General features: G+C 46.6%; 2 protein-coding genes across 4 annotated transcripts in view; one reads left to right on the top strand and one right to left on the bottom strand.

The window, feature by feature from the left end:
- The window catches only part of LOC147008454 (uncharacterized), a 59,349-nt gene that overhangs the window by 23,443 nt on the left and 8,459 nt on the right, over positions 1–27,447 (top strand). The window contains exons 4-5 of the mRNA XM_085864016.1: positions 10,487–10,561; positions 10,786–10,859. Coding sequence (XP_085720142.1) covers positions 10,487–10,561; positions 10,786–10,859 — 149 coding nt within the window. The remainder of the gene's footprint in view (positions 1–10,486; positions 10,562–10,785; positions 10,860–27,447) is intronic.
- The window catches only part of TMEM259 (transmembrane protein 259), a 60,446-nt gene continuing 37,397 nt past the window's right edge, over positions 4,399–27,447 (bottom strand). For 2 of the 3 annotated variants that reach the window (XM_085864014.1, XM_085864013.1), the window contains exons 6-12: positions 26,269–26,391; positions 25,807–25,907; positions 25,633–25,690; positions 23,429–23,512; positions 13,266–13,398; positions 8,974–9,073; positions 4,399–5,755 (exon numbers count right to left, since the gene is read on the bottom strand). In XM_085864014.1, coding sequence (XP_085720140.1) covers positions 5,324–5,755; positions 8,974–9,073; positions 13,266–13,398; positions 23,429–23,512; positions 25,633–25,690; positions 25,807–25,907; positions 26,269–26,391 — 1,031 coding nt within the window. In that variant the 3' untranslated portion in view covers positions 4,399–5,323. The remainder of the gene's footprint in view (positions 5,756–8,973; positions 9,074–13,265; positions 13,399–23,428; positions 23,513–25,632; positions 25,691–25,806; positions 25,908–26,268; positions 26,392–27,447) is intronic. The other variant, XM_085864015.1, reaches the window with a different exon arrangement.

Below are 27,447 nucleotides of genomic sequence, written 5' to 3'. Positions count from 1 at the left end.
CTCTCTCTCACCTTCTCTCACTCTCTCTCTCTCTCTCTCTCTCTCTCTCTCTCTCTCTCTCTCTCTCTCTCTCTCTCTCTCACGCTCTCTCTGCTCTCTCCCTCTCACCTTCTCTCCATCTCTCTCACCCTCTCTCTTCTCTCTCTCTCACTCTCTCACCTTCCCTCTCTCCATCTCTCTCACTCTCTCACCTTCCCTCTCTCCATCTCTCTCTCACCTTCTCTTTCTCTCTCACCTTCTCTCTCTCTCTCTCTCTCTCTCTCTCTCTCTCTCTCTCTCTCTCTCTCTCTCTCTCTCTCTCTCTCTCTCTCTCTCTCTCTCTTCTCCCTCTCACACACACCTTCTCTCTCTCTCTCTCACCTTCTTTCTCTCTCTCTCTCTCTCTCACGCTCTCTCTCTGCTCTCTCCCTCTCTCCTCTATCTCTCTCTCTCCCCCTCTCTCTCTCTCTCTCTCTCTCTCTCTCTCTCTCTCTCTCTCTCTCTCTCACACCTTCTCTCTCTCTCACCTTCTCTCTCTCTCTCACACCCTCTCTCTCTCTCTCTCACCTTCTCTCTTTCTCTGTCTCTCTCACACCTTCTTGCAATCTCTCTCACGCTCTCTCTCTCCAACTCTCTCACCTCTCCGTCTCTCTCACCTTCTCTCTCTCTCTCTCTCACACACCTTCTCTCTCTTCTCTCTCTCTCTCCATCTCTGTCACCTCCTATCCCTCTCTCTCTCACCTCCTTCTCTCTCTCTCTCTTCTGAGTCTCTCTCACACCTTCTTGCTCTCTCTCTCTCTCTCTCTCTCTCTCTCTCTCTCTCTCTCTCTCTCTCTCTCTCTCACGCTCTCTCCCTCTCACTCACCTTCTCCCTCTCTCTCTCTCACCCTCTCTCTCTTTCTCTGTCTCTCACTCTCTCTCTTTCTCTCACAGCTTCTCGCTCCCCTCTGTATCTCTCTCACCTTCTCTCTGTCACCTTCTCTCTCTCTCCAAGTTCTCGTTCTCTCTCTCTCTCTCTCTCTCTCTCTCTCTCTCTCTCTCTCTCTCTCTCTCTCACACAACTTCTCTCTCCTTTTCTCTCTCCTTTTCTCTCTCTCTCTCTCTCTCTCTCTCTCTCTCTCTCTCTCTCTCTCTCTCTCTCTCTCTCTCTCTCTCTCTCTCTCTCTCTCTCTCTCTCTCTCTCTCTCTCTCACTCTTTCTCTCTCTCTCTCTCTTTTTCTCTCTCTCTCTCTCTCTCTCTCGTTCTCTCTCTCTCTCGTTCTCTCTCTCTCTCTCTCTCCATCTCTCTCACCTTCTCTCTCTCTCTCCATCTCTCTCACCTTCTCTCTCTCTCCATCTCTCTCACCTTCTCTCTCTCTCCATCTCTCTCTCACACCTTCTTGCAATCTCTCTCATGCTCTCTCTCTTTGTCACCCTCTCTTCTCTCTCTCACCCTCTCTTCTCCCTCTCACACACACACCTTCTCTCTATCTCTCTCTCACACCTTCTCGCTCTCTCTCCATCTCTCTCACCTTCGCTCTCTCTCACCTTCTCTCTCTCGCACCTTCTCTCTCTCGCACCTTCTCTCTCTCTCACTCTCTCTCTCTCTCCCCCTCTCTCTCTCACTTCTCTCTCTCCCTCTCCCCCTATCTCTCTCTCTCTCTCCCCCTCTCTCTCTCACCTTCTCTCTCTCTCTTCTCTCGCACCTTCTCTCTCTCTCTCTTCTCTCTCTCTCCCCCTATCTCTCTCTCTCTCTCTCCCCCCTCTCTCACCTCTCTCTCTCTCTCTCCATCTCTCTCACCTTCTCTCTCTCTCACCTTCTTTCTCTCTCACCTTCTCTCTCCATCTCTCTCTCTCACCCTCTCTCTTCTCTCTCTCACCTCCTCTCCCTCTCTCACACTTTCTCTCCCTCTCTCTCACCTTCTCTCTTTCTCTGTCTCTCTCTCACACCTTCTTGCAATCTCTCTCACGCTCTCTCTCTCCATCTCTCTCACCTCTCCGTCTCTCTCACACACCTTCTCTCTCACCTTCTCTCCCTCTCTCCATCTCTGTCACCTCCTATCCCTCTCTCACACCTTCTTGCTCTCTCTCTCTCTCTCTCTCTCTCTCTCTCTCTCTCTCTCTCTCTCTCTCTCTCTCTCTCTCTCTCTCTCTCTCTCTCTCTCTCTCTCTCTCTCTCTCTCTCTCTCTCTCTCTCTCTCCTCCAGGATAAACAAACAGAGACAGACACACAGAATGACACACACAACCGACCAATATAATTGCCGAAATCCGAAGGATTCCGGAAATTAACAAACAGGCAGAGAGGGGTGAAAACATAACCTCCTTCACCTCCGGTAGTGGAGGTAAATTTGCACCAACATAAAATATCATTTTGTGCAATCACTCATCTTTTTAAAAAGTGAAATCACATCGGTAGATTATATCGCCATAGTTCAATTAAAAGTGGAAGGCTGATTAAGATGTCAGATTACAGCCAATGTGGCAATGCCCAATGGAAATTCCATTGAAGCACTACAACAAGCAACATCCAAAATGCTTTCCACATTTAAAAGGTACACTTATACACTCTCTTCCTTCAGACTTGTACCTAACGGCATTCCACAGGGCTCTGTACCATCTCCCCCACTCTTCAATATACCACCTCGTGACCCTTCAAGCCGACTCCACTTCGATCACAAACAGTTACAGGTGATCTAAACATTGACTCACATCATTCCAATTTTGTCAAGGCTCCCATCACCACCTTTCAGCAATTTATCTCTAATCTTGAAAACTGGTTCATACTGAATCACAGGACTGCATCTCCATCCTTATAACTGCTCATCATTTCTCTCCATCCAAATATTATACCACCTCCCCCACAAAAACACCTCCATGCACCATCACATTCACAACTATGATCAGTCCGTAGAACATCATCCCCCATACAATATCCTCGACCACCCTCCGGCCCTCCGGAATTCACTCTTCTGAAGCAACACTTGGTCGTGAAATGACAGTCTAACTGGCCAAACTCCGCTCCGTTGTGGATACCAACCATTCGTCATGGAATATCAACATAAGCTCCAATCTTACCTATATAAAACGCTGTATATTTGTCTCTCCCTTTCTAAGGAAGATTTGAGTGGGGGTTTAACCCTAACTGCATTGGGGGGGAAGAGGGGCTTGGGAGGTTCTCCTCGACATTTTTCACAATTTTTTCACAGCTGCTGGGGATTTTGAATTGTACTCTCAGGACTTTTCTTCTCTAGGGTCTTGCGCACATTTTGACACCACATACGTCCAAATCTGACTTACCATTCAGGTGTCACATGTCCTAAAAAAAACTGCAATTTTTGCATATGTTTAGGTACAACAAACACATGTGAATCAGGGTTACATGCATTAGGACACTGATGATGTAAATTAATTGGCCTGTAAATGCTTGAGTGAGTATTTAAGCATGTTGTCAAGACAAGCTGAATAGTTATAGAAAAACAATAAAATAATAAAAATATAAAACAAACATGAATTTTTGTTTTTTTTGCAATTGCGTTCATTACTTCATAATATAATCTATGTGTGTGCAAATTTTCAAATTCTTCAGACCATCGATGGCCAGACCCACTCAGGGAAAGTTCAAAACCACCCAGTTCAATCTTTGTTAAAGGCCAATCTTTGGACATGACTGTGTGCTCACGACTGTCTACTTTTCAGGATAAAAAACTCGAAAAACATTTTTCATCACAGAGTAATTACGTTTCTTCTATTGGAATTGCAGACGATGACTTGCAACCGGGCATCAAGGGCGTTGTACAAGAAAGTAAGAAAAAAAAAAGCAAAGGCAAAAAAAAGCAAAATTTGCATCCAGCAATCAAAAAAAAAAGCAAGCAAGTACATTTCCACACTCTGTGGTGAAATTTGCTGCAAGTCATGTGTAGCATGCGCAGAGTAAAACGAGTATTCATTTAAGTTCATCTGTTGGATATCAAATAAATAAGACGTAAGCACACCTGGCGCTAGGCTGAAGCTTTAGACTTCGACATGCTCACGAGGCTGTACCATACAATTGAAACGTCCCAGAGGATAAAGAAAATAGGGTAACATTTGTACATGTAGTGTTTTAAAATAACGCTTTTTCTTGCTACAAAACATCATGTCTTCCAGTTCTGAATATTTCCAACCCATCATTTTTGATGGGCTTTTATACTTGTCCACAATAAACCAAACATGGCCCCTCTGTCAGTCCACCTCACCACTGGCTGCCCCTCCCGAGTCCAACACAGACATCTCCTCTGCACCATCTCTGGGAGCATCCAGTGGACCATGCTGGATACTTGAGTTCCGCCGGTCTTTTCACTTAATGAGGGACCAAGGCAAAGGTGACGGCAACAACAACAACAACAACAACACGTATGACAAGACTGGTCATTGTAAATTGCTAATCATGACAAGCAATTGCAACGTTGAGGCTTTATTTACTCACACCACAATGTTTTGTGTTGTGAAAGTAAACCAGCAGGATTTCATGCTGTGCAGAATACAATTCATAATGGGAATGCGTCAGTCACAGAACACAGTCAAATGAGTTAGACTGAACTGAGCTATCTCAGGTTTAAAACAAAGTATACAACAGTATACATAGTTCCTAATGCGGGAGTTTAATTTGATGCCTGTTTCAACAACTTAATCTTCATCCAAACTACATTCCACCAAGAGAAACTGATGCCAATTTTTTGCCAAATTGAACAACCAGGTGACAACAGCACACCAATTTGCAAAGAAAATCACTTTATGTGACAACCAAGCAATAAGCAGGCAGCAAAAACAGGAGCAAAGAACCAACACCGTGACAAGCAAACAACCTACATCTCATGCCATGGATCATGCTTGCTACAGTGGTCGATTTCCTCCGGTTGATAAATGGTCTATTCTGGGTGTGTGGCATCCCTTTTAAGTCTGACATTTACTTATTCAGATTTCTGGTTTGAACTTGGTCTATTGATCAATGATTCTGCAGCTGCAACAAATCAAAGACATTTTGGACTGCCACTTGTCATTAGTTCCAATAATGGGCATCATTCTTGAAAACTGACAAAGTTGTTTCCAATTCATTACTTAAAGCATGTTTTATATAAAGGTAGCCATGTCACAACACCTGGTAAATAAAAAGCTGCTGCTTTGTGGGGCTTTCCCTCACCGCACTGGACATCTGTTGTGTGGAATCTTTCCTTACAATACACATTCAGTTATGTTCATCAGCACTCACGACTCCTGAGACTTCCTGGCTTCACAGCCACAACTTTGAACATGGTACTTTCAATATTCCAGTCATCTTCTTCGGCATTTTCACAGTACCAGTCATCGGATCCTCCATTGTTTATCACCTTGCTCCCCCGCAATCAGTTGGTGTTGGTTGTTGGGTGTTGGTCCCACCTTCCCCGAGAAACTCTGGGCTGATGGGCCTCAGCACCTCTGACAGTTGTTCTTCTGACAGCTGCTGCCTGCTCGACGGTGAATGTGGGTTTGGTTCCAACAACTGCAGTGGAAATTGGGGTTGTGGCTGAGTTTGTGTCATGTGCTGTGTATTTGGTTGTGGCAATGGCACAAATAATTGCTGCTCTTCTCTTGGCTGTTGCTCTTCCAGTTGTTGGGGTTGCGTTTCCACTGGTGATGGTTCTTGCCTTGGCTGCTCTGCTTGCAAATGCACTTGTTGTGGAACTGGTTGCAGCAGTGGCTGCAACAGTTGTTGCAGTCTGGCTTGCTGAAGAGCAGCAGGAAGTTCATAATGATGGAAGAAGTAGACCATGGAATGCTGATTAAAAAAAAAAAAAAACAGAAAGAGGAGGAAACTGACAAACTTCTTTACAAATAGACAGGGAAAAGGGCACAAAACTTTTCCATCATTTTCACTATTTCAACTAAAATATGAGGGATGGTTGAGTTTTACGATGCAACATCAAAGACTATCCTCCACTTAGGTTAAAATATTGAAATATCAAGTTTCCAAAGTTTCTTTTAATCGGATTTCTAAGCATACGGCGGATTCAGGTTCGGAGGTCAGGGAAGCGGGTCCGATAAACCTCCTTCGTGAAACCCCCGTCGACCCCGAAACCACAACAATACCTTCAAAGTACTGACCAATATCGAGGGCATGTCATGCATGACATACTACAGCTGTTATTTGAAGAAAAGTTTAGTGAGGTCAATTTTTTTCTATTCTTTCTCGGATAAAAGCAGGTCATGAAATACAAGTACTTCACAACGTATATAACGTCATTAAATGGAGAGCAATTAGGCTGGGAGGATAGCGTACAGGTATGCATACTTGCCTTTTAGCTGTATACACTGACCCAGGTGTTTGCCGTCCGTTTGATGGACATTAAGCCAGAGGATGCAGGGGCAATGGTGGGTATTAAAGGTCCCACGGTGTCTTTCGTGAAGAGCAGATGAGTTATGGCCAGCACCCTGACCAAATTACAAATTTCTGCCACACTCCCACAACAGGCCTGACCAGCCGGTTCCAAAAGTAATTGGGCCAGAATCATTTCCCCCGACCGACCCCAATCAAGTGGGAATAAGAATAAGAAATTAAGAGAAAAAAAATTAAGAAAACAATTAGAAATTAAGACTCCTCATGACTTGATAAACAAAACATTCCTTGTGAGTTGATGAAGAATTCAGTCAAACACCCAAGGAGGGCTGACAGGATGGCCTAGAGGTATGCACACTCACCTCTGAGCTGTCTCAGTTGGGGTTGAATTCCAAACTGTCATCCCGGTGTTTCACAGACAGGGTGATTCATCAATGTGTGTGCTCCGTCCGTCGGACGGACGTTAAACGGGTATCTCTTCTGCCAGTATTAGTCGGTGGGCGTTAAAGATCCCACGGTGCCCTTCACAAAGACCGTCTTCACAAAGATTCACAAAGATTCGTTACCGTCCGTCTGGCCGCACGTTTGCCTTAGGGCCCCCTGCGGTCACCTTGCGGGCACCTTGAGGCTACCTTGCGTCTGCCTTGAAAATTCTATGGCCGCCGTAGGGCCCCCTTAAGGTCACCGTGCGACATCAAATCAAAGACCGTACGGAAACCCCACGTTTTCGGTCAGCACAATTTCTAAGACCTAAGGCCAGTCACATTTGCTCTACGGCGAAGATACGGCGGCCGTACGCTCTCTGAATTGACAGAAACGTGTGGTGGCAAAAGAGTTTCTGAAGTGGCCTCAGGGTGGCCCTACGCATTATGGCTATATTTTACAGGCCGTAAGGTCGCCGTGGAATTATAATACGGAGTTATAACTTTTTTCATTTCTACGTTTGCCGTAGCAATTCGACAAGCCGAAATAAAAAAAACTGGAAAAAAAAAATAAATAAAATTAACCCATTCGTTACCGTCCGTCTGGCCACACGTTCGCCTTAGGGCCCCCCTGCGGTCGCCTTGCATCTGCCTTGAAAATTATATGGCAGCCGCAGGAACGCCTAAGGTCACCATGCGACATCAAATTAAAGACCATACACAACCCCACGTTTTCGGTCTCCACAATTTATAAATACACCGTGCAGCTCCCCGAAAAATAAAAACATATGTGACTGCTACATTGTGTGACCGTGGAAGTACTGTGGCCGCCGTATAATTGCTAATGGCCGTAGATTTTGGAGACCCCACGGCCGCCGTGGCAAATGTGGCCTCAGCCTTAGACGACATCAAGCTATCCATCCCAATGTCTGTTTAAAATTCCCAACCCTTTTGACCCCATTTTTACCATTTGATCCTCTATAATCTGTCATGCATGTGCTTTTTAGCGATTTGCTACAGCAGTTTTAGCGAGTTTTGATGGCAAACATCAGGCCATCGTAACCGAGCTGTGCCATCACCGGACTCAGGTTGGGGGGGGGGGGGTCACGGAGGGGCTGCTCCACCCACCCAACCAAAGGAGCAACCAATGGCGAGTTAGAGGGGAGGGGGTGTGGAGCATCATCAGTGACGCACGGGCCCAAGTGCATAAGGGAAGTGGGACGAGAACGCCCTGACCTGAGCGCTGAAGGCTGCGTCTGACTGAGAGCTGCAGTGTATAAGCCATGCCCCCAGCCAGCCAGAGCCACACCTCTGTCACTCCTTTTGCTCAGCCTGTAGGATGTTCACCTCTGCGGCCTGCCAGGACCGTGTGACCCATCCTACAGGCCTCATCAGGTTTGCCAAAACTCTTCTATCTTGTCCTTCGCGCTTTGTTTCTCTCATGTTGTGTCTCGCATATGCCTTGAGGCCTGGTCAATTAAGGAATCCTGATCATTTGTTTGGTCCATGTATGCGTAACCAGAAGGGTTTAAGGGGTTGTTTTCATTTATTTATTACATACTGCATTGCTTCCTTGTGTTTCCTTCCTCATGCCATTTATTAGTAAATTTTCCATATATGGTCTCAAGTGAATTCTGGCTGCAGTGCTTCTACTTGGGTGACAAAGGAAAGACCAGTTAAGGGATTAATTGGCCATGGTTCTCAACATCACACACCAGACTGCGTCGCACATTAGGCTCGCTTGGCCTAATCAGCATAATGCTGGACCGATTTGGACTTCCCATAAGTACGGTATCCCGGCATTTAAGCACGAGATCCAGCGGGTAAAACCCCAAAACGGTCGGTCGTGTTAAGACAACTCGTCGGGTTCGGACCAGACTGGGATGACCACAACAATATTTTCCTATTGACAAAGTCAAACAATCCAGTCAATAATTATCAAACAAATGCTACCCTGAAGCCTTTCATAAGGTATAGCGACAACATTTTATACCTTCAAATATACCAGTAATTACACAGAACATTAATAACTGCACTTATCTGAACCTTAAGTAACCCTTTTACCCCTCCAGCAAATCTAGATCTCGTATCAGTTGTGTTACTTTGATTCACAATTGTGCGGAATAAACTGAAAACCACATTTACCCTTCAAAGGCCATTAAAATTTATACTCAAACCTCAGGATAATATGTCGTACATCCACCATCATCTCCCCTCATATCCATAATCTTTCCTTACCTGTATGAAAAGCCAGGAGCAAAGCAATGCCAGACCTGAGTTTTGCCCGTTGAATCGGTAATGGTAGGCATAGAAGGCGAAGTGGTAAAGAAAGAAAAACCTATTATGAAGGGAGGAAGTGGAGGAGGCAAGAAAGAAATACATTATGAAGGAGGAAAAAAATAAAAAGGTAACTTACAAGCCTCGTCAAGACCCTTACTCGTGATTGTCAGGTGCAACAATCTCTAAAGCTAGCTTTACACCAAGTCATTTCAGCAATTAGTCGCAGGTTGTATGACTTTATAATTACATGACATTGGGCAAAAAAGAGCGTGCACTGGTACCAATTCCGGCCATTTTCTGGGTACATCTTAAAAGTATTGATGGCATTTCCTGAGTTTTAAATTTCAGTGTTCATATTTCGATTTGATAGTTGAGAAGATGACACTCCACTAAACCATTTGACTCGGTCTCACTTCGGGGTGCAAACATCACGTGATTATGATTGTGATGAGAAACATGAATGAGACCTCAATGGGTTTTGCGAAATCGCAGGCGATTTGGTCGAAGTGGAGAACATGAACTACTCAGCACGGATTATCAGGCAAAATAAGTAATATGTGGGGTGAACACCATGTGACAAACTCCATTATGAAGCAAACCCAAGGGGACTTGCTCCTTTGATCACTTCATACTTCCTTCACATCTGAATCACTGGCAAACCAGCAGAGATGCATGGGGGGGGGGGGGGGGAGGAGAGGTTATTTTGAAGTCCCAACTTTGTGGGGTCTCAATGAGTGAGGCAAATTGCTCAGGATTCACACGAACAAATATCCTCGATGTGTGGATGGACTTAAACAGCAAATGCACCTGGGTTATGAAATGGTTTACGTAGAATAAGAAATGCTTCAGCAACTGACAGGTGCAGAACAAAAGCCATAACCTCATCAACTAAAACAACAGCAAAAGCTGTAAAAACTAAAAAAAAAAAAACCTTTATTTAAATTGAAGTAAAGTACAACAAAGCTGGAGGTTTTGGAAGTGATAAGAAGGCGATTTGTGTTGTTCAGTCTTCAAGCATCCTTACTATAATTCACGGACCAATGTTTGTGTGTGTGTGTGTGTGTGTGTGTGTGTGTGTGTGTGTGTGTGTGTGTGTGTGTGTGTGTGTGTGTGTGTGTGTGTGTGTGTGTGTGTGTGTGTGTGTGTGTATTTGTTTGTCGCACTACTCCTCCTACAGTTCTGGGCTCATTGCACTCAGACTTGCTGCATAGGACTAGCATGACCCCAATTAATGTATAGGGGTGTTTTTAATCATTGCCGGTAGTCTTGGGGAGGAGGTGGAGGGATGCAAATTCTCGATGTAAATGTGTATCGTGTCGCGCCGCTTCCTGGCGGGGGGAGGGTATTACAAGTCTCCACCATATACAGTTCAGTATTCCTGTCCCCACGTTTTCCAGTGCTGTGAGGTGTTTTGAATTATAAGCAGTATGTATGTTTTTGCTTGATGCACATAACCTGGGTTGTTTGTCAGTTGCCTATATACCGCCCGAATAAAGGTACACGTCAGAAAAACGTGTTGCATGGTTGGGACAAGATTGCTCGTAGGGTAGGTACTCTTCCAGTGTAATTCAATTTAAATAAAATAAAGATTGTAGAAGCTGTATATATAAATTAATTCCGGTTTTACCACCATATTCAGCAGTGTCTATTGCATCACCTTATCGAGCACATTACATTAGTTATTCGTGTTTGTTGTTTGTGTTCTTTATGATGTCCTTAAAAACAGAAGTTTCCTGTTTGGAATGATTTTCAATTTTGTTTGACTGCCAGGCAGGTAGACCGAGTCAAAAATATTATCTCACTCCTCTCTGCACATGTGCAATCGGGAAGGATTCAGAGCCAAGGTACGGTTATTAATGTTCTTATTATTAATGTTCCAATTTATGCTCAAAATACAACATTCAATTTAAACAAGTTGTTCCTTGATCATAAACTGATGACACACAGATGGAGATGAACCAATTGCTTAACCGTGATTTTTGCTTCGCATGTGCAGGGTAACAACTCAAATACAGAAATAGACACAAATGTGTCAATGAATGTGCATCCATCGAGCCACTGTTATGTTTGATCTCAAGTTAAGGTCACATGAGAGAGAAGGTGTGACAGAGAGAGAAGGTGTGACAGAGAGAGAAGGTGTGACAGAGAGAGAAGGTGTGACAGAGAGAGAAGGTGTGACAGAGAGAGAGAGAGAGAGAGAGAGAGAGAGAGAGAGAGAGAGAGAGAGAGAGAGAGAGAGAGAGAGAGAGAGAGAGAGAGAGAGAGAGAGAGAGAGAGAGAGAGAGAGAGAGAGAGAGAGAGAGAGAGAGAGAGAGAGAGAGAGAGAGAGAGAGAGAGAGAGAGAGAGAGAGAGAGAGAGAGAGAGAGAGAGAGAGAGAGAGAGAGAGAGAGAGAGAGAGAGAGAGAGAGAGAGAGAGAGAGAGAGAGAGAGGGAGTGACAGAGAGAGAAGGAGTGAGAGAGAGAGAGAGAGAGAGAGAGAGAGAGAGAGAGAGAGAGAGAGAGAGAGAGAGAGAGAGAGAGCCAGGAGGTAAGAGAGAGAGAGAGAGAGAGAGAGAGAGAGAGAGAGAGAGAGAGAGAGAGAGAGAGAGAGAGAGAGAGAGAGAGAGAGAGAGAGAGAGAGAGAGAGAGAGAGAGAGAGAGAGAGAGAGAGAGAGAGAGAGAGAGAGAGAGAGAGAGAGAGAGAGAGAGAGAGAGAGAGAGAGAGAGAGAGAGAGAGAGAGAGAGAGAGAGAGAGAGAGAGAGAGAGAGAGAGAGAGAGAGAGAGAGAGAGAGAGAGAGAGAGAGAGAGAGAGAGAGAGAGAGCCAGAGAGGTAAGAGAGAGAGAGAGAGAGAGAGAGAGAGAGAGAGAGAGAGAGAGAGAGAGAGAGAGAGAGAGAGAGAGAGAGAGAGAGAGAGAGAGAGAGAGAGAGAGAGAGAGAGAGAGAGAGAGAGAGAGAGATAGAGAGATGGTGAGAGAGATAGCGAGAAGGTGAGAGAGAGAGCGTGAGAAAGAGAGATAGAGATAGAGATAGAGATAGAGATAGAGCCAGGGAGAGAGAGAGGGAGAGGGAGAGAGAGAGAGAGAGAGAGAGAGAGAGAGAGAGAGAGAGAGAGAGAGAGAGAGAGAGAGAGAGAGAGAGAGAGAGAGAGAGAGAGAGAGAGAGAGGGAGAGAGAGAGAGAGAGAGAGAGAGAGAGAGAGAGAGAGAGAGAGAGAGAGAGGGAGAGGGAGAGGGAGAGGGAGAGGGAGAGGGAGAGGGAGAGGGAGAGAGAGGGAGAGAGAGAGAGGGAGAGGGAGAGAGAGAAAAGGTGAGAGAGAGAAGGTGAGAAAATGTGCAGGGCTGATGCCTCAATTAGCAATGCCGTTCTTTTTTCACACCTCAGTAGCATGTCCACTTGCAATGCTTTGTTTTCTATGTTCAGGCTCAATGGGCTCATCAGGCTGTATGTGAGCGTTACTTTCTCGTTCTCAATTATTACTTTTGGTTTATGTTTCCTGAGTTTTCTGGGACTGGGACATTGAAGTTTTTGCAGATGTGCCAGTGGATTACTCTACATACCTTGTTGTGCCTCTGTGTGTAAATGTGTAAAGTTGGTCTGTCATAAGTTTTGTGTGTGTATATGGAGTGTGAGAGTGTGCGAGTGTGCGAGTGTGCGAGTGTGCGAGTGTGCGAGTGTGCGAGTGTGCGAGTGTGCGAGTGTGCGAGTGTGCGAGTGTGCGTGTGTGCGAGTGTGCGTGTGTGCGTGTGTGCGTGTGTGCGTGTGTGCGTGTGTGCGTGTGTGCGTGTGTGCGTGTGTGCGTGTTAGTTAGTTATATCCACTGCGGCCACTCTCTTGCATTAACAGGTAATGATAAATGATATGAAGTAGACACCTCTCATCCACGGATACTTCTCGTATTTCCTTTATCTCCGTGAGTCCAATTTACATCCAGGAACTACAATTATGGCTCGCCATTTTTAATTGCTACTCTTTCATTTAAATCTTGAATGTTAATGTTAAAACGGTCATTTGAATTGCAGATTTTGTGTGACCAACGGCAGGTTATAAGTGCCCACGCCAGCAGAAGCGAGCTGCTTAAAACGAGCACACAGCACACGGGCAAGGCCGCATTCGCATTCATAGGTCGTTTAGAAAGTCCCGTGTTGTTTACAAGAATGAAATCTAGGTCAAGACACACCAACAGAGAGTTACGCTGCTCAAGAGAAGAATGCCCTTGAGGGTGATAAAAATTGAGGATGCAGAGCACTACTCATCATGATCTATCCCAACCTGAGCCAGTGGCGCCGACCGATTCCCGTGTGTAGACAAACTGAGTGAAATTGGTCAGCAAGCCAGACGACAAGAATGATATAGAAGGCTGTGGTAGAGTCTCCAAAAAACTCAGACATAATCGCTTCCATACCTGCAATGCAAGAACAGAATATGAAGAATTACGAAGCATTTGCTTGAGAATGTCGAAACATCATACTTTCTGGTTATTGTACAGATGAGACCTGCCTTTGCTCCTGCAAACCGAAGTGCCACCAGTCAGATTATTTTCAGTCCACCTATTGAAACTTCGTATTAACATTATTACATCGTTTGTTTGTTTTTTGGATTCATTGCGATCCATGAAAGTCACGTACATCCTTGTACGTCTGCTTCTGTTGCTTATTTGTGTTACTCATTTGCCCTTACATGCTCGACTAATAACCATCCTTGCTTACAATCACCATTCCTGCTCCCAACTCTCCTTCCATACTCAGAAACGAAGGGTTTAAAAAAAGGGAAATTGTAATGGCCTCTGTATTCATTGTAGTAATCTGATTGAAGTGTCTTACGGTTTTGGTATACAGTGCTGTATTCAGTTGTGTTCATTGTTCATGTTCCACATGTTTGAGTTATCTCCATGTCCACCTCAATCTCCACTCCCTGCTCACTTTCATCTCCAACACATACCCCCCTCCCACCCCCACCCTCTACTAGATAAATGCATTCTTTTCTTAAGCCCCACCACCCACTTTTCCTCATTTACAATTCTCATTTGTACCCAACTTCTTTTCATCACAGCTGCTCCACATTCTCTTTCCTCACTCTCCAAACTATTCATTTAATCATTGTAAGTGTCTGGTATTTATTATATTGCACCATAATTCCCTTAAATCTTTCTATAATTGTGTTATATTCTCGATGGTGTGGTTCCTTCCACCTTCTTACCTATCCCCATTTATGCTCACCTTCCTCTCTCTCATATATATATATATATATATATATATATATATATATATATATATATATATATATATATATATATATATATATATATATATATATATATATATATATATATATATATATATATATATATATATATATATATATATATATATATATATATATATATATATATATATATATACATACATATATACACACTAATGAGCCAAAATATTATGACCACTGACAGACCACTGACTGACATGTCAGGTCAGGTTCGATCTGTGACCTGCTGCAGGTACCATGTAAACCTGTACTAACCTGTTCCATGGTCGGGTTGTCGGCGACGAAACCGTCTCCCCCATCAGGTTTTCTGGTGAGGGGGGTGTTTGGATATGGACACCCAGCAGGATTAAAAACAAAACCTGTCAAAGGGCGGAGGAGCTCCTTGTGAGCCAACGGCCATCCATATCTAGTGCCCAACTGTGTCTGCGGACATCCTCCTGCAGTTGGGTTACTTCTTATTAGGAGGTTGGTGGCAGGATTTGCACTCCGGCCACCGTAAAACCCTTCATTCCGCAAAACGCAAAAACGCAAAAAAATCTGAAAACCCACCCCGTGGGAGTACCTCCTGTGCAGCTTCCCTTCGCAGGGCAGCTCACCGAATGACGGGATTGGGGCAAAGCCTTCGGGACCCCCAATCTTTGATGATGGGAGGGAAACCACGGGGTAACATCCCTGGGTCAGATTGCGGGAGAGTGTGTCGGAGTGGTGCTGAGGTGTCGTCCACCAGACGGCGGTCTCCTTGGGTTAACCTGAGGCGGTCCCTTCGGGTGGGTGCCTGGAATGTCCTATCCCTAAGAGAGGATGATCACCTGTCTCTGTTATCATCTGAGCTCAAGCGTTTGGACATCGGGATTGCAGCTGTCTCTGAGGTTCGGAGACCGGATTGCGGCGAGATAATGGTGGGTGGTTACACCTACTATTGGTCTGGTCGGTCTGATGGTTACCAGACCCAAGGAGTTGCTGTAGCTGTGTCCAATAAGCTGACCCCAATGATAATTGAGGTAACACCGGTCAACGAGCGTATTATGAGATTAAGGATTCGTCACTCCTTCGGTGTCATTTCCCTGGTCTCTGGTCTCTGTTTATGCTCCGACTGAGGCGAGTGATCTCACCGTGAAGGATGCATTCTACGCCACACTCGAGTCTGTGGTTGATCAGTGCCCCAGATGAGATACACTTCTAGTCTTGGGGGATTTCAATGCATCGACTGGAACTGATAGGGATGGTTATGAGGTGTGTGTTGGTCCCCATGGGTCAGGAACTATGAACCAGAATAGCACTAAGTTCCTTGACTTTGCAAGAAGTCATGGACTCAGGGTGGCTGGTTCATGGTTTCAGCACCCACAAGCTCATCGCTGGACTTGGTATTCCAAGGCTGGCGGTGTGGCAAAGAAGATTGACCATGTCCTCATTGACGGTCGTTGGAGGATGATCCAGAACTGCAGGGTCGACCGGAGTGCTCAGTTCCTCAATACTGACCACAGACTTGTTGTAGCAACTCTAAAGGTCAGGTATGGGAGCATGTGCCAGAACAGCGCGTTGCTGCGTCCACTTTCCGCCGGTACTCCAGGGGCCTCCGTCTGGCCATCCCCCAGGCAGATGCCAGGCCCATCCCCATCTCCTTGAGATGATGGTCAACCTGCTGCAACCATGAGGCACGTGGTCGGCCCACTGGCCTCCTCCACTCATGAGACTCCCTCGCTGAGAGAATCTGGTGAGCAGGATCAGCATCAGGAAAACGAGCCACATGTCCATACAGCCGCAACTGACGCTCACGGACTATGCAGGTAACAAATCTCATCCGAGTCTCTCTCAGCAACCGCTCATTGGACACAAAATCCGACCAGCGATAACCAAGGATTCTCCGAAGACACCTGGTACCCAAGGAATTAAGTCTCCGTCTCAGATCCTTGGTCAGAGTCCAAGTCTCGCACCCATAGAGCAAGACTGGAAGTACCAAGGACCTGAAGACTCGGACTTTCGTCCTCCCGCACAGGTACCGACAGCGCCACACCCCATGATCCAGTGAATCCATGACTCCCCAGGCCCGACCCAGACGTCTATTGACCTCCGACTCACAGCCAGCAGAGACATGAATATCACTGCCAAGGTAAGTGAATCTTCCACGACCTCAACATCCTCACCACAAACAGACACGGACAGGACAGCAGCATCCAAGATGTCACCGAAAGCCTGGATCTTAGTTTTGACCCAAGAAACCCGCAATCCCAGCAGCTCCGACTCCTCATTCAGCACCTCGAGGGCCCCCAAAAGGATGTCTAAAGTGTCCGCAAAGATGACTGCATCATCTGCAAAATCAAGGTCCGAGATCTTGACATTCCCAAATGACGCACCGCAACTTGATCTCTCCGACATCCTCCCTAGAATCCAGTCCATACAAGTGCTGAAAAGTGTGGGGGCAAGTACACATCCCTGACGAACTCCAGTAACAACTGGAAATAAGTCAGAGGTGGTACCACCACACTTCACAGCACTCTCAGAACCAGAGTAGAGTTCAGACATCAGATCGATCAGTTTTGGTGGCACCCCACGAAGACCAAGAATCCTCCAGAGGACATCTCGATTCACTGAATCGAACGCTTTACAGAGATCAACATAGGCTGCAAGCAGCCCCTGCAGAAACTCTCGTCTGCATTCGGTGAGGACACAAAGGGCAAGGATACGGTCAATCATTGACCTCTTTGGTGTAAAGCCTGACTGCTCTGGACGCTGGTGCTCAAGCAGATGGTGGCGAACCCTATCAAGAATTATCCGAGCAAAGACCTTGCCCGGCAATGAGAGCAGCGTCACCCCTCGGTAGTTGTTGCAGTCTTGGCGATCACCCTTCCTTTTCCAGAGAGGGACAACAAGGCCCCTCTTCCAGTCAGTTGGGATGATGCCTGTGTTCCAGGCAGAGCACAAAACTGCATGCAACGACACGAGTGCAGCATTTCCACCAGCCTTGAGAAGTTCGGTATGGATGCCACAAATCCCTGGAGCTTTGCCCCGTTTCAACTGGTTCACCGCAGCCCGTGTTTCCACAAGCGAAGGTGGACCACAGTTGATTCGTGGGTCAGCAACAGGGATTGCAACACCCTTGACGTCCAACTCGACAGCTGGGGGATCAGCCTGGTACAACCGCTCAAAGTAACCGGCCCAGCGGGCCTTCACTTCAGACACCTCTGTCAAGAGCCTACCACTCTCTGCTCGAACTGCAGTGCTCCGAGGGATGGGCTTGGATGAACGTAATGCGCGAATTCCCCTGTAAGCGGGACGAGAATCACCTGTCCACAGGTGATGCTCTACCCCCTCACAGATTCCTCGCACATAGGCCTCCTTGTCCACCCTCAGTGCACGTACAGTTTTACGCCTCAGCTCTCTGAACAGCTCAGCTCTGCCATTCAGCCTGGCCCTGCGACTCTGGTCAATGGTATCCAGTGTCCCTTGAGAGACAAAATTCTTCTTTGCCCTGCGGTGAGTTCCAAGACATCCACCGGCAACATCAAGGACGGTGGTCTTGAAGGCGCTCCACAACTCTTCAGGACCCCCCAAAGCACCCAGACCCCCCAAGTGTCCACTCAGCCTGTTCGCAAACTCCTCAGCTACTCTCTCATCCCTGAGCTTGCCAACATCCAGCCTCGGCTGGGATGGTACCATTCTCCAGCATTTAAGGTGCAGCTTTAGAGTTGCTACAACAACCCTGTGGTCAGTATTGAGGAACTGAGCACTCCGGTAGACCCTGCAGTTCTGGATCATCCTCCAACGACCGTCAATGAGGACATGGTCAATCTCCTTTGCCACACCGCCAGCGTTGGAATACCAAGTCCACCGATGAGCTTGTGGGCGCTGAAACCATGAACCAGCCACCCTAAATCCATGACTTCTTGCAAAGTCAAGGAACTTAGTGCTATTCTGGTTCACAGTTCCTGACCCATGGGGACCAACACACACCTCATAACCATCCCTATCAGTTCCAGTCGATGCATTGAAATCCCCCAAGACTAGAAGTGTATCTCGTCTGGGGCACTGATCAACCACAGACTCGAGTGTAGCGTAGAATGCATCCTTCACGGTGAGATCACTCGCCTCAGTCGGAGCATAAACAGAGACCAGGGAAATGACACCTAAGGAGTGACGAATCCTTAATCTCATAATACGCTCGTTGACCGGTGTTACCTCAATTATCATTGGGGTCAGCTTATGGGACAGAGCTACAGCAACTCCTTGGGTATGGTAACCATCAAAGTGACCAGACCAATAGTTGGTGTAACCACCCACCATTATCTCGCCGCAATCCGGTCTCCGAACCTCAGAGAAAGCTGCAATCCCGATGTCCAAACACTTGAGCTCAGATGATAACAGAGACAGGTGATCATCCTCTCTTAGGGATAGGACATTCCAGGCACATACCCGAAGGGACCGCCTCAGGTTAACCCAAGGAGACCGCCGTCTGGTGGACGACACCTCAGCACCACTCCGACACACTCTCCCGCAATCTGACCCAGGGATGTTACCCCGTGGTTTCCCTCCTATCAAAGATTGGGGGTCCCGAAGGCTTTGCCCCAATCCCGTCATCCGGTGAGCTGCCCTGCGAAGGGAAGCTGCACAGGAGGTACTCCCACGGAGTGGGTTTTCAGATTTTTTTGCGTTTTTATTTTGCGTTTTGCGGAATGAAGGGTTTTACGGTGGCCGGAGTGCAAATCCTGCCACCAACCTCCTAATAAGAAGTAACCCAACTGCAGGAGGACGTCTGCAGACACAGTTGGGCACTAGATATGGATGGCTGTTGGCTCACAAGGAGCTCTTCCGCCCTTTGACAGGTTTTGTTTTTAATCCTGCTGGGTGTCCATATCCAAACACCCCCCTCACAAGAAAACATGGTGGGGGAGACGGTTTAGTCGCCGACAACCCGACGATGGAACAGGTTAGTACAGGTTTACATGGTACCTGTAGCAGGTCACAGATCGAACCTGACCTGACAAAAAACTCTAAAGCTGCACCTTAAATCCTGGAGAATGGTACCATCCCAGCCTAGGCTGGATGTTGGCAAGCTCAGGGATGAGAGAGTAGCTGAGGAGTTTGCGAACAGGCTAAGTGGACACTTAGGGGGTCTGGGTGCTTTGGGGGGTCCTGAAGAGTTGTGGAGCGCCTTCAAGACTACCGTCCTTGATGTTGCCGGTGGATGTCTTGGAGCTCACCGCAGGGCAAAGAAGAATTTTTGTCTCTCAAGGGACACTGGATACCATTGACCAGAGTCGCAGGGCCAGGCTGAATGGCAGAGCTGAGCTGTTCAGGGAGCTGAGGCGTAAAACTGTACGCGCACTGAGGGTGGACAAGGAGGCCTATGTGCGAGGAATCTGTGAGGGGGTAGAGCATCACCTGTGGACAGGTGATTCTTGTCCCGCTTTCAGGGGAATTCGCGCATTACGTTCATCCAAGCCCATCCCTCGGAGCACTGCAGTTCGAGCAGAGAGTGGTAGGCACTTGACAGAGGAGTCTGAAGTGAAGGCCCGCTGGGCCGGTTACTTTGAGCGGTTGTACCAGGCTGATCCCCCAGCTGTCGAGTTGGACGTCAAGGGTATTACAATCCCTGTTGCTGACCCTCGAATCAACTGTGGTCCACCTTCGCTTGTGGAAACATGGGCTGCGGTGAACCAGTTGAAACGGGGCAAAGCTCCAGGGATCTGTGGCATCCATGCCGAACTTCTCAAGGCTGGTGGAAATGCTGCACTCGCGTCGTTGCATGCAGTTTTGTGCTCTGCCTGGAACACAGGCATCATCCCAACTGACTGGAAGAGGGGCCTTGTTGTCCCTCTCTGGAAAGGGAAGGGTGATCGCCAAGACTGCAACAACTACCGAGGGGTGACGCTGCTCTCAGTGCCGGGCAAAGTCTTTGCTCGGATAATTCTTGATAGGGTTCACCACCATCTGCTTGAGCACCAGCGTCCAGAGCAGTCAGGCTTTACACCAAAGAGGTCAACGATTGACCGTATCCTTGCCCTTCGTATCTCTCTTCGTGTCCTCACCGAATGCAGACGAGAGTTTCGGCAGGGGCTGCTTGCAGCCTATGTTGATCTCTGTAAAGCGTTCGATTCAGTGAATCGGGATGTCCTCTGGAGGAATCTTGGTCTTCGTGGGGTGCCACCAAAACTGATCGATCTGATGTCTGAACTCTACTCTGGTACTGAGAGTTCTGTGAAGTGTGGTGGTACCATCTCTGACTTATTTCCAGTTGTTACTGGAGTTCGTCATGGATGTGTACTTGCCCCCACACTTTTCAGCACTTGTATGGACTGGATTTTAGGGAGGATGTCGGAGAGATCAAGTTGCGGTGCATCGTTTGGGAATGTCAAGATCTCGGACCTTGATTTTGCAGATGATGCAGTCATCTTTGCGGACACTTTAGACATCCTTTTGGGGGCCCTCGAGGTGCTGAATGAGGAGTCGGAGCTGCTGGGATTGCGGGTTTCTTGGGTCAAAACTAAGATCCAGGCTTTCGGTGACATCTTGGATGCTGCTGTCCTGTCTGTGCCTGTCTGTGGTGAGGGTGTTGAGGTCGTGGAGAGATTCACTTACCTTGGCAGTGATATTCATGTCTCTGCTGGCTGCGAGTCAGAGGTCAATAGACATCTGGGTCGGGCCTGGGGAGTCATGGATTCACTGGATCATGGGGTGTGGCGCTGCCGGTACCTGTGCGGGAGGACGAAAGTCCGAGTCTTCAGGTCCTTGGTACTTCCAGTCTTGCTCTATGGGTGCGAGACTTGGACTCTGACCAAGGATCTGAGACGGAGACTTAATTCCTTTGGTACCAGGTGTCTTCGGAGAATCCTTGGCTATCGCTGGTCAGATTTTGTGTCCAACGAGCGGTTGCTGAGAGAGACTCGGATGAGATTTGTTACCTGCATAGTCCGTGAGCGTCAGTTGCGGCTGTATGGACATGTGGCTCGTTTTCCTGACGCTGATCCTGCTCACCAGATTCTCTCAGCGAGGGAGTCTCATGAGTGGAGGACGCCAGTGGGCCGACCACGTGCCTCATGGTTTCAGCAGGTTAACCATCATCTCAAGGAGATGGGGATGGGCCTGGAATCTGCCTGGGGGATGGCCAGACGGAGGCCCCTGGAGTACCGGCGGAAAGTGGATGCAGCGACGCGCTGTTCTGGCACATGCTCCCATACCTGACCCTGACTGACAGGTGAAGTGAATAATATTGATTATCTTGTTACAATGGCACCGATCAAGGGTTGGGATATATTAGGCAGCAAGTGAACAGTCAGTTCTTGAAGTTGATGTGTTGGGTGCAGGAGAAATGCGCAGGAGTAAAGACCTGAGCAACTTTGACAAGGGCCAAATTGTTATGGCCAGACAACTGGGTCAGAGCATCTCTGAAACGGCAAGGCTTGTGGGGTGCTCTGGGTCAGCAGTTTTGAGTACCTACCGACAATGGCCCGAGGAGGGACAAACCACAAACCGGCGACAGGGTGTTGGGTGCCCAAGGCTCATTGATGCGTGAGGACAACGAAGGCTATCTCATCTGGTCCGAACTGACAGAAGGTCCACTGTGGCACAAGTCACAGAAACTTTAAAAGGTTGTCACGGGAGGAATGTGTCACAATCCAAAGTGCATCACACCCTGTTGCGTATGAGGCTGCGTAGCCGTAGACTGGTCAGAGTGCCCATGATGACCCCTGTCCACCATCGAAAGCACCTACAATGGGCACGCAAGTGTTGGAACTGGCCCTTGGAGGAGTGGAAGAAGGTCACCTGGTCCGACGAGTCCCATTTTCTTTTAGATCATATGGATGGCCGTGTACGTGTGCGCCGTTTACCTGGGGAAGTGATGGCACCAGGATGCACTGTGGGAAGACGACAAGCCGGTGGAGGGAGTGTGATGCTCTGCGCAATGTTCTGCTGGGAAACCCTGGGTCCGGCCATTCATGTGGACGTCAATTTGACACGTGTCACCGACCTAAACATCGTTGCAAACCAGGTATACCCCTTCATGGCAATGGAATTCCCTGATGGCAGTGGCCTCTTTCAGTAGGATAATGTGCCCTGCCACACTGCACACATTGTTCGGCAATGATTTGAGGACCATGATGAAGTGTTCACGGTGAGCCCTGACCTCCAAATTCTCCAGATCTCAATCCGATTGAGCATCTGTGGGATGTGCTGGACCGACAAGTCCGATCCACGGCAGCTCCACCTCACAACTTACAGGACTTGAAGGATCTGCTGCTTTTTGGTGCCAGATACCACAGGTATCTGTGGTTTTGTTTGGTTTTTGTTTTGGTGCCAGATGTTTTGGTGCCAGATACCACAATGTTTTGGTGCCAGATACCACAGGACACCTTCAGGTGGTCATAATGTTTGTTTTGGCTCATTGGTGTATGTATGTATGTATATGTGTGTGTGTGTGTATGTATGTATGTATGTATGTATGTATGTATGTATGTATGTATGTATGTATGTATGTATGTATGTATGTATGTATGTATGTATGTATGTATGTATGTATGTATGTATGTATGTATATATATATATATATATATATATATATATATATATATATATATATATATATATATATATATATATATATATATATGTACAGCCTGGTGTTGGCGCAGTGGTTAGGGCAGCGGCTTGGGATCCAAAAGGTCCTGAGTTCAATCCCCGTTGGGCCACTGAATTAATACACCAGGGGGTTCACTCAGCCTGTCATCCTTCCGAGGTCGGCGAAATGAGTACCAGTGTACTGGGCCGGTGTATACCCCGGTTAAAATAGGTGTACCATATCCCTGTGTCGTAAGAGGCGACCAGGGTTGCGTCAGGAAGGGCATCCGGCATAAAACATAATGTGGATTTTACGGATGATCCGCTGTGGCGACCCCGAATGGGACCAGCCGAAAGAAGAAGATATGTATGTATGTATATATATATATATATATATATATAGGAATATATACATATAAAGGATGCAGGAAATAATTGGGTACATGATGGGATGTATGGAATGAAGAGGGAGGAGTGGGGGGAGGGGTGGAGCAAGAAGGCTTGGCATTACGGAAAAGCAAGGAGTCTCGTAGACGAGGGAAAATAAAATTGTGGAAAATAAAAGAGGGGAAGGCAGAGAGAAAACGAAAAAAAATACAGCAGATGATAACACTTACCAACAAGAGCCAGGATAACAGTGAGCAAAGGAGCTGCTGGGAAGGCAAGGGTGAGGTTCATCTCCAGCATTTGCAGCAGGTCAACTGGAGGGGGTCGTCGTAAAAGAAAGAGACAAAAAAGAAAGCTAGAAAACATCTCAGATGCAAAAGCCTGCCACATCTGCTTTGTACTCAAACGAAATTTGATGAAAACAACTGCTAAAAAAATAATAATAATTGTGAATTTAATTATTTAGTGTTCTCCATATTCTCCTCATAGAGATTTGTTAAAATATTGATGACAAAAGCTCGAATGGTAAAAATGTTATGGCCGAGACGCACACACTGAAACTCAATTGGTAAATAAATAAAGAAAATCAGAAGCGATTGAAAGATTTGGCCATCAGGTGGAGCAGCTGCCGAGCTGACAAGGCCTATTTCTAATCATTGTGACTTTGTCCTTTGACATTTTGCAACATAAATTTTTTCATTTTCTCTCTCTCTCTTAAATAAATTTTAAGCATCATAAATTTAAGTTGAAAATTTAATGTCAAAAGCTCAAATGGTAAAAAAAGTTATGGCTTGGATAGAAAGACAGACAAACGGATGCAATTGCAAATCACCGGCAGCCAGGGACAGGATAATTAAAAGGAAGGACTTCTAACAGAAAATTTTGAAATAGATTTGAAAGCCTCATGGAAGAGCAAAATAACATAATAAACTAGAACGGCGCCTCTGCCAGACTGCACAGTTTACGTTTTGTATCGCACTGATAGGCCGGATCTAGATCCGGACCCGAACCAAAATCTAATCACATTGTTCTTGTCACCGAACCAACTCACCCACTTCGTTTTGTTATAACTTGTCCACAACTTTTGAAATATCATGCTATACTGTATATCATTTTTGGCCCCATCTTTCAATGGTGAAGAATCACTTAAAAATTAAATAATCCTCGTATCTTCACCAAAATCGAATCAATTGGTCCTTGTTACACATCCAACCTGTCCACAAAATTTCGTCTGAATCCGTGTACAACTTTTTGAGATATCCTGCTCACAGACAAAGACACACACACACACACACACACACACACACACACACACACACACACACACACACACACACACACACACACACACACACACACACACACACACACACACACACATACACACACACACACACACACAAAACATAACTTCCATGCCCCTTTGGTGGTAATGATCAACAGATACAAACTGGTTCAAAAGGAAAAACAGGGAGATGGGGGGGAAAACAAAAAGAGGATGAGAAGAGGAGGTAGGGGGTGGAGTTGGGAGGGGGGTGGGAGGGCTACACTTGAATGGTGAGAACGTGGTCTCAGCGGCTGGAGTAAAGGTCAGAGGTAGAAATGGGAGACAAAAGGAGGTAGCCATGGGTAACCAACTTGAAACATTGGGGGAACAGCTTTGAACAGCAGATGAAGAAAGATGATTTCACAGGTGAAATAAGTTGGGGATAAACACATGGAGGCTCACGTTAAGTTTAGACTTTGGAAGGGTAATAAGGAAAGGGTTTCTGGAAGAATGCAAGAGGTTTGAAGCAGGAGAGGACGAGGAAAGAATTGAGCCAGTAAAAAAATAAAAAATAAAAACCTGCAAGACCATCCAACATGTCTGCAATGAACAATCGGCACACCCTCAGACACAAATATCAATGACAAGGAGAGCTTCACATAGCACGGCCTCAATGTGGGGGGAGTGGGGGGGGGGTAGAGATGGGAAGCCACAATACCAGCGACAGAAGAGAGCCATATTCCATAACACGTCCAATGAGGGCCCTGCGGCCCTCTTTCCGGCGGAGATATGGCCACAAGGAGCAAAACTCAAGGTTAGGACATGGTCCCAATGCCTTGTGGTGAGTTTGGTCTGGATTTGTTTGCCGGTTTCTGAGAAGAAGATTTTTGAATAAAATACCAATATTTGTGGCAAACCCCCCTTTCACTCCATTTATAGGGGGAACATCCACATGGGGAGCTCAACCCCATGAGACCTTGCTGTCCTGATGCATCGTATCAAATCTGGTCCATATCAGTCAGGTTGTTTGTGAGGAGATGTTTTCGTCAAATGTTAATGTACATACCTACGTGTGGACAGCCAGACACTGAGACCTACTCGATGAGTTTATTTTGGAGAAATAATCTAAAAAGAGTTAAAACAGCAAGTAGAAGATGAAAGACTCACCAATAAAAACAAAGATCTGGTGGTGGGAGTAACGCAGCAGCATGGAAACAGACAGCGTCTGTGGGAATAAGATTTCTTTAACTCGGAAACATTTGCACCCACAGTGATAAGTACAAGGATGATGGTTTGGAGTCGAGGTGCTGGATGTTTGAAGATGAGTGGAAAGCAACTTACAAACACCAACATGATACCAGCTGCTGCAATGTAGGAGAACCGAGACATCCAGGTTGAGACAAAGCGGTAATGTTCACCAGTCACTACATTCCTGAGGTAGCCTGATCAAGCGCAGGTGTTGCGTCAATATGACAGAGTCCACAATAGATATGTCAAAAACACCTCAAACTCGAAATAGTCCAGTAAAATATCATAAAGTTTAAAAGTGATAAACTTATTGATGCAAAAATATTTAATTTTAAAGAGGCCACATCTCGTCGAGTGAGATTTACCGAGCTGCCATTTTCTCCATCAATGTGTTCACCCCAGATGACCGATGGCATTTCACTTACATTCGCAATCAAAAGATACACTGCACGTATTGTAAGGCAGGGGCACAAACCCAAAGGGGACAGCAGCACTTCATGAAGATGCAAATCAAGACCTTGTTGGTTGTCAAAAGATCAAAAGATTTCCTCTCACCCTTGCTCTCCTGCCCTTCAGCCAGGGCTTTGACGCTTGCCATTAGGACATCATCATATCCAAGAAACGAGTCGAGGAGAACACGGCTCAACGAATCGCCAAAGCAACTTTCCCTTAAGGGGTCTTGGGTGAAAGAGGAGCAGAATGACAGCAATGAATAACTAAATGCACACATACAGTATATCGATATGGATTGACAGAACGAGCAGAAATTAATCAAATAACACATAAAATTTGTGGCTGGCAGGATGGCCGAGAGGTATGCGCACTTGCCTCTGAGCCGTCTAGCCTGAGCTTGAATCTCAGCACAGCTACAAACTGTCATCCTGGCGTTTTGCAGGTAGAGCGAGGCATCAATGCGTGTACCGTCCCTCGGACAGACGTTAAACTTGGCGTCCCGTCTGCCGACATTAGTTCGTGGACGTGAAAGATCCCACGATGCCCTTTGTGAAGAGTAGACAAGAGATCGCCACATCGGTGGATTTATATTGGGGTGGATTCTAGTGGCCTGGACCGCCCCTTCGAGGGCCGGGGGGGGCGAGGGAGTCATGAACAAATCCCACAAAAAGGGGGAATATATATTTTGAAGTACATGACCAAGACTCATGAAAGAGCTGAAACATAATGGAAGGGAACAAAATGAAAAGGAGGAAACACCAACAGCAGAGTAGAAGTGAGAGTGAGATCAAGGGGAGGGGGAAGAGGACACATGGGGGTGAACAAGCTGAATGACACAAAGCAATAAGACGAAAGTGGGGATGAAACAGAAAAGGAACAAAACAAGTGACGATTAAAAAAAAAAAAAGAGGTGAGGGAGAGGGGGGAGGAGTCACAATAACCTGGAAAAGGGAGTGCTTGCGAAAGGGGTCATTTGGGGTAGAAGAGATCATGAGAATGGATGAGGGGTGGTAGTGGTGAAGAGCTGTCTTGAAGCCTTGGAGGGAAGAATGGGATTAAACAGAATGGGGAGGTTGGTTCCACAGGTGAGAGAAAAGAGGAACAAATGAGTGGAGGTATTTTGGAAGTTCAACAAAAACGGGTTACTGGCAGACAATGTACACCCTGCAGAAATATGGGAGGGACAGAGCCTCGAGAGGAGAGGGTGCAACACCAAAAAGGAGGATGGAGAATGCAGTGTGGCCACCATCCTGTCTGCAATGTGAAAGTAACAGGCCTAGA

This window comes from Eptatretus burgeri, chromosome 18 (genome assembly GCF_056783735.1).
Source record: "Eptatretus burgeri isolate ZD-2024b chromosome 18, Ebu_testis_v1, whole genome shotgun sequence".
Classification (NCBI taxonomy): Eukaryota; Metazoa; Chordata; class Myxini; order Myxiniformes; family Myxinidae; genus Eptatretus; species Eptatretus burgeri.
Note: the sequence above shows the minus strand (reverse complement) of the source record. Positions and strands in the feature narration are given on the sequence as shown.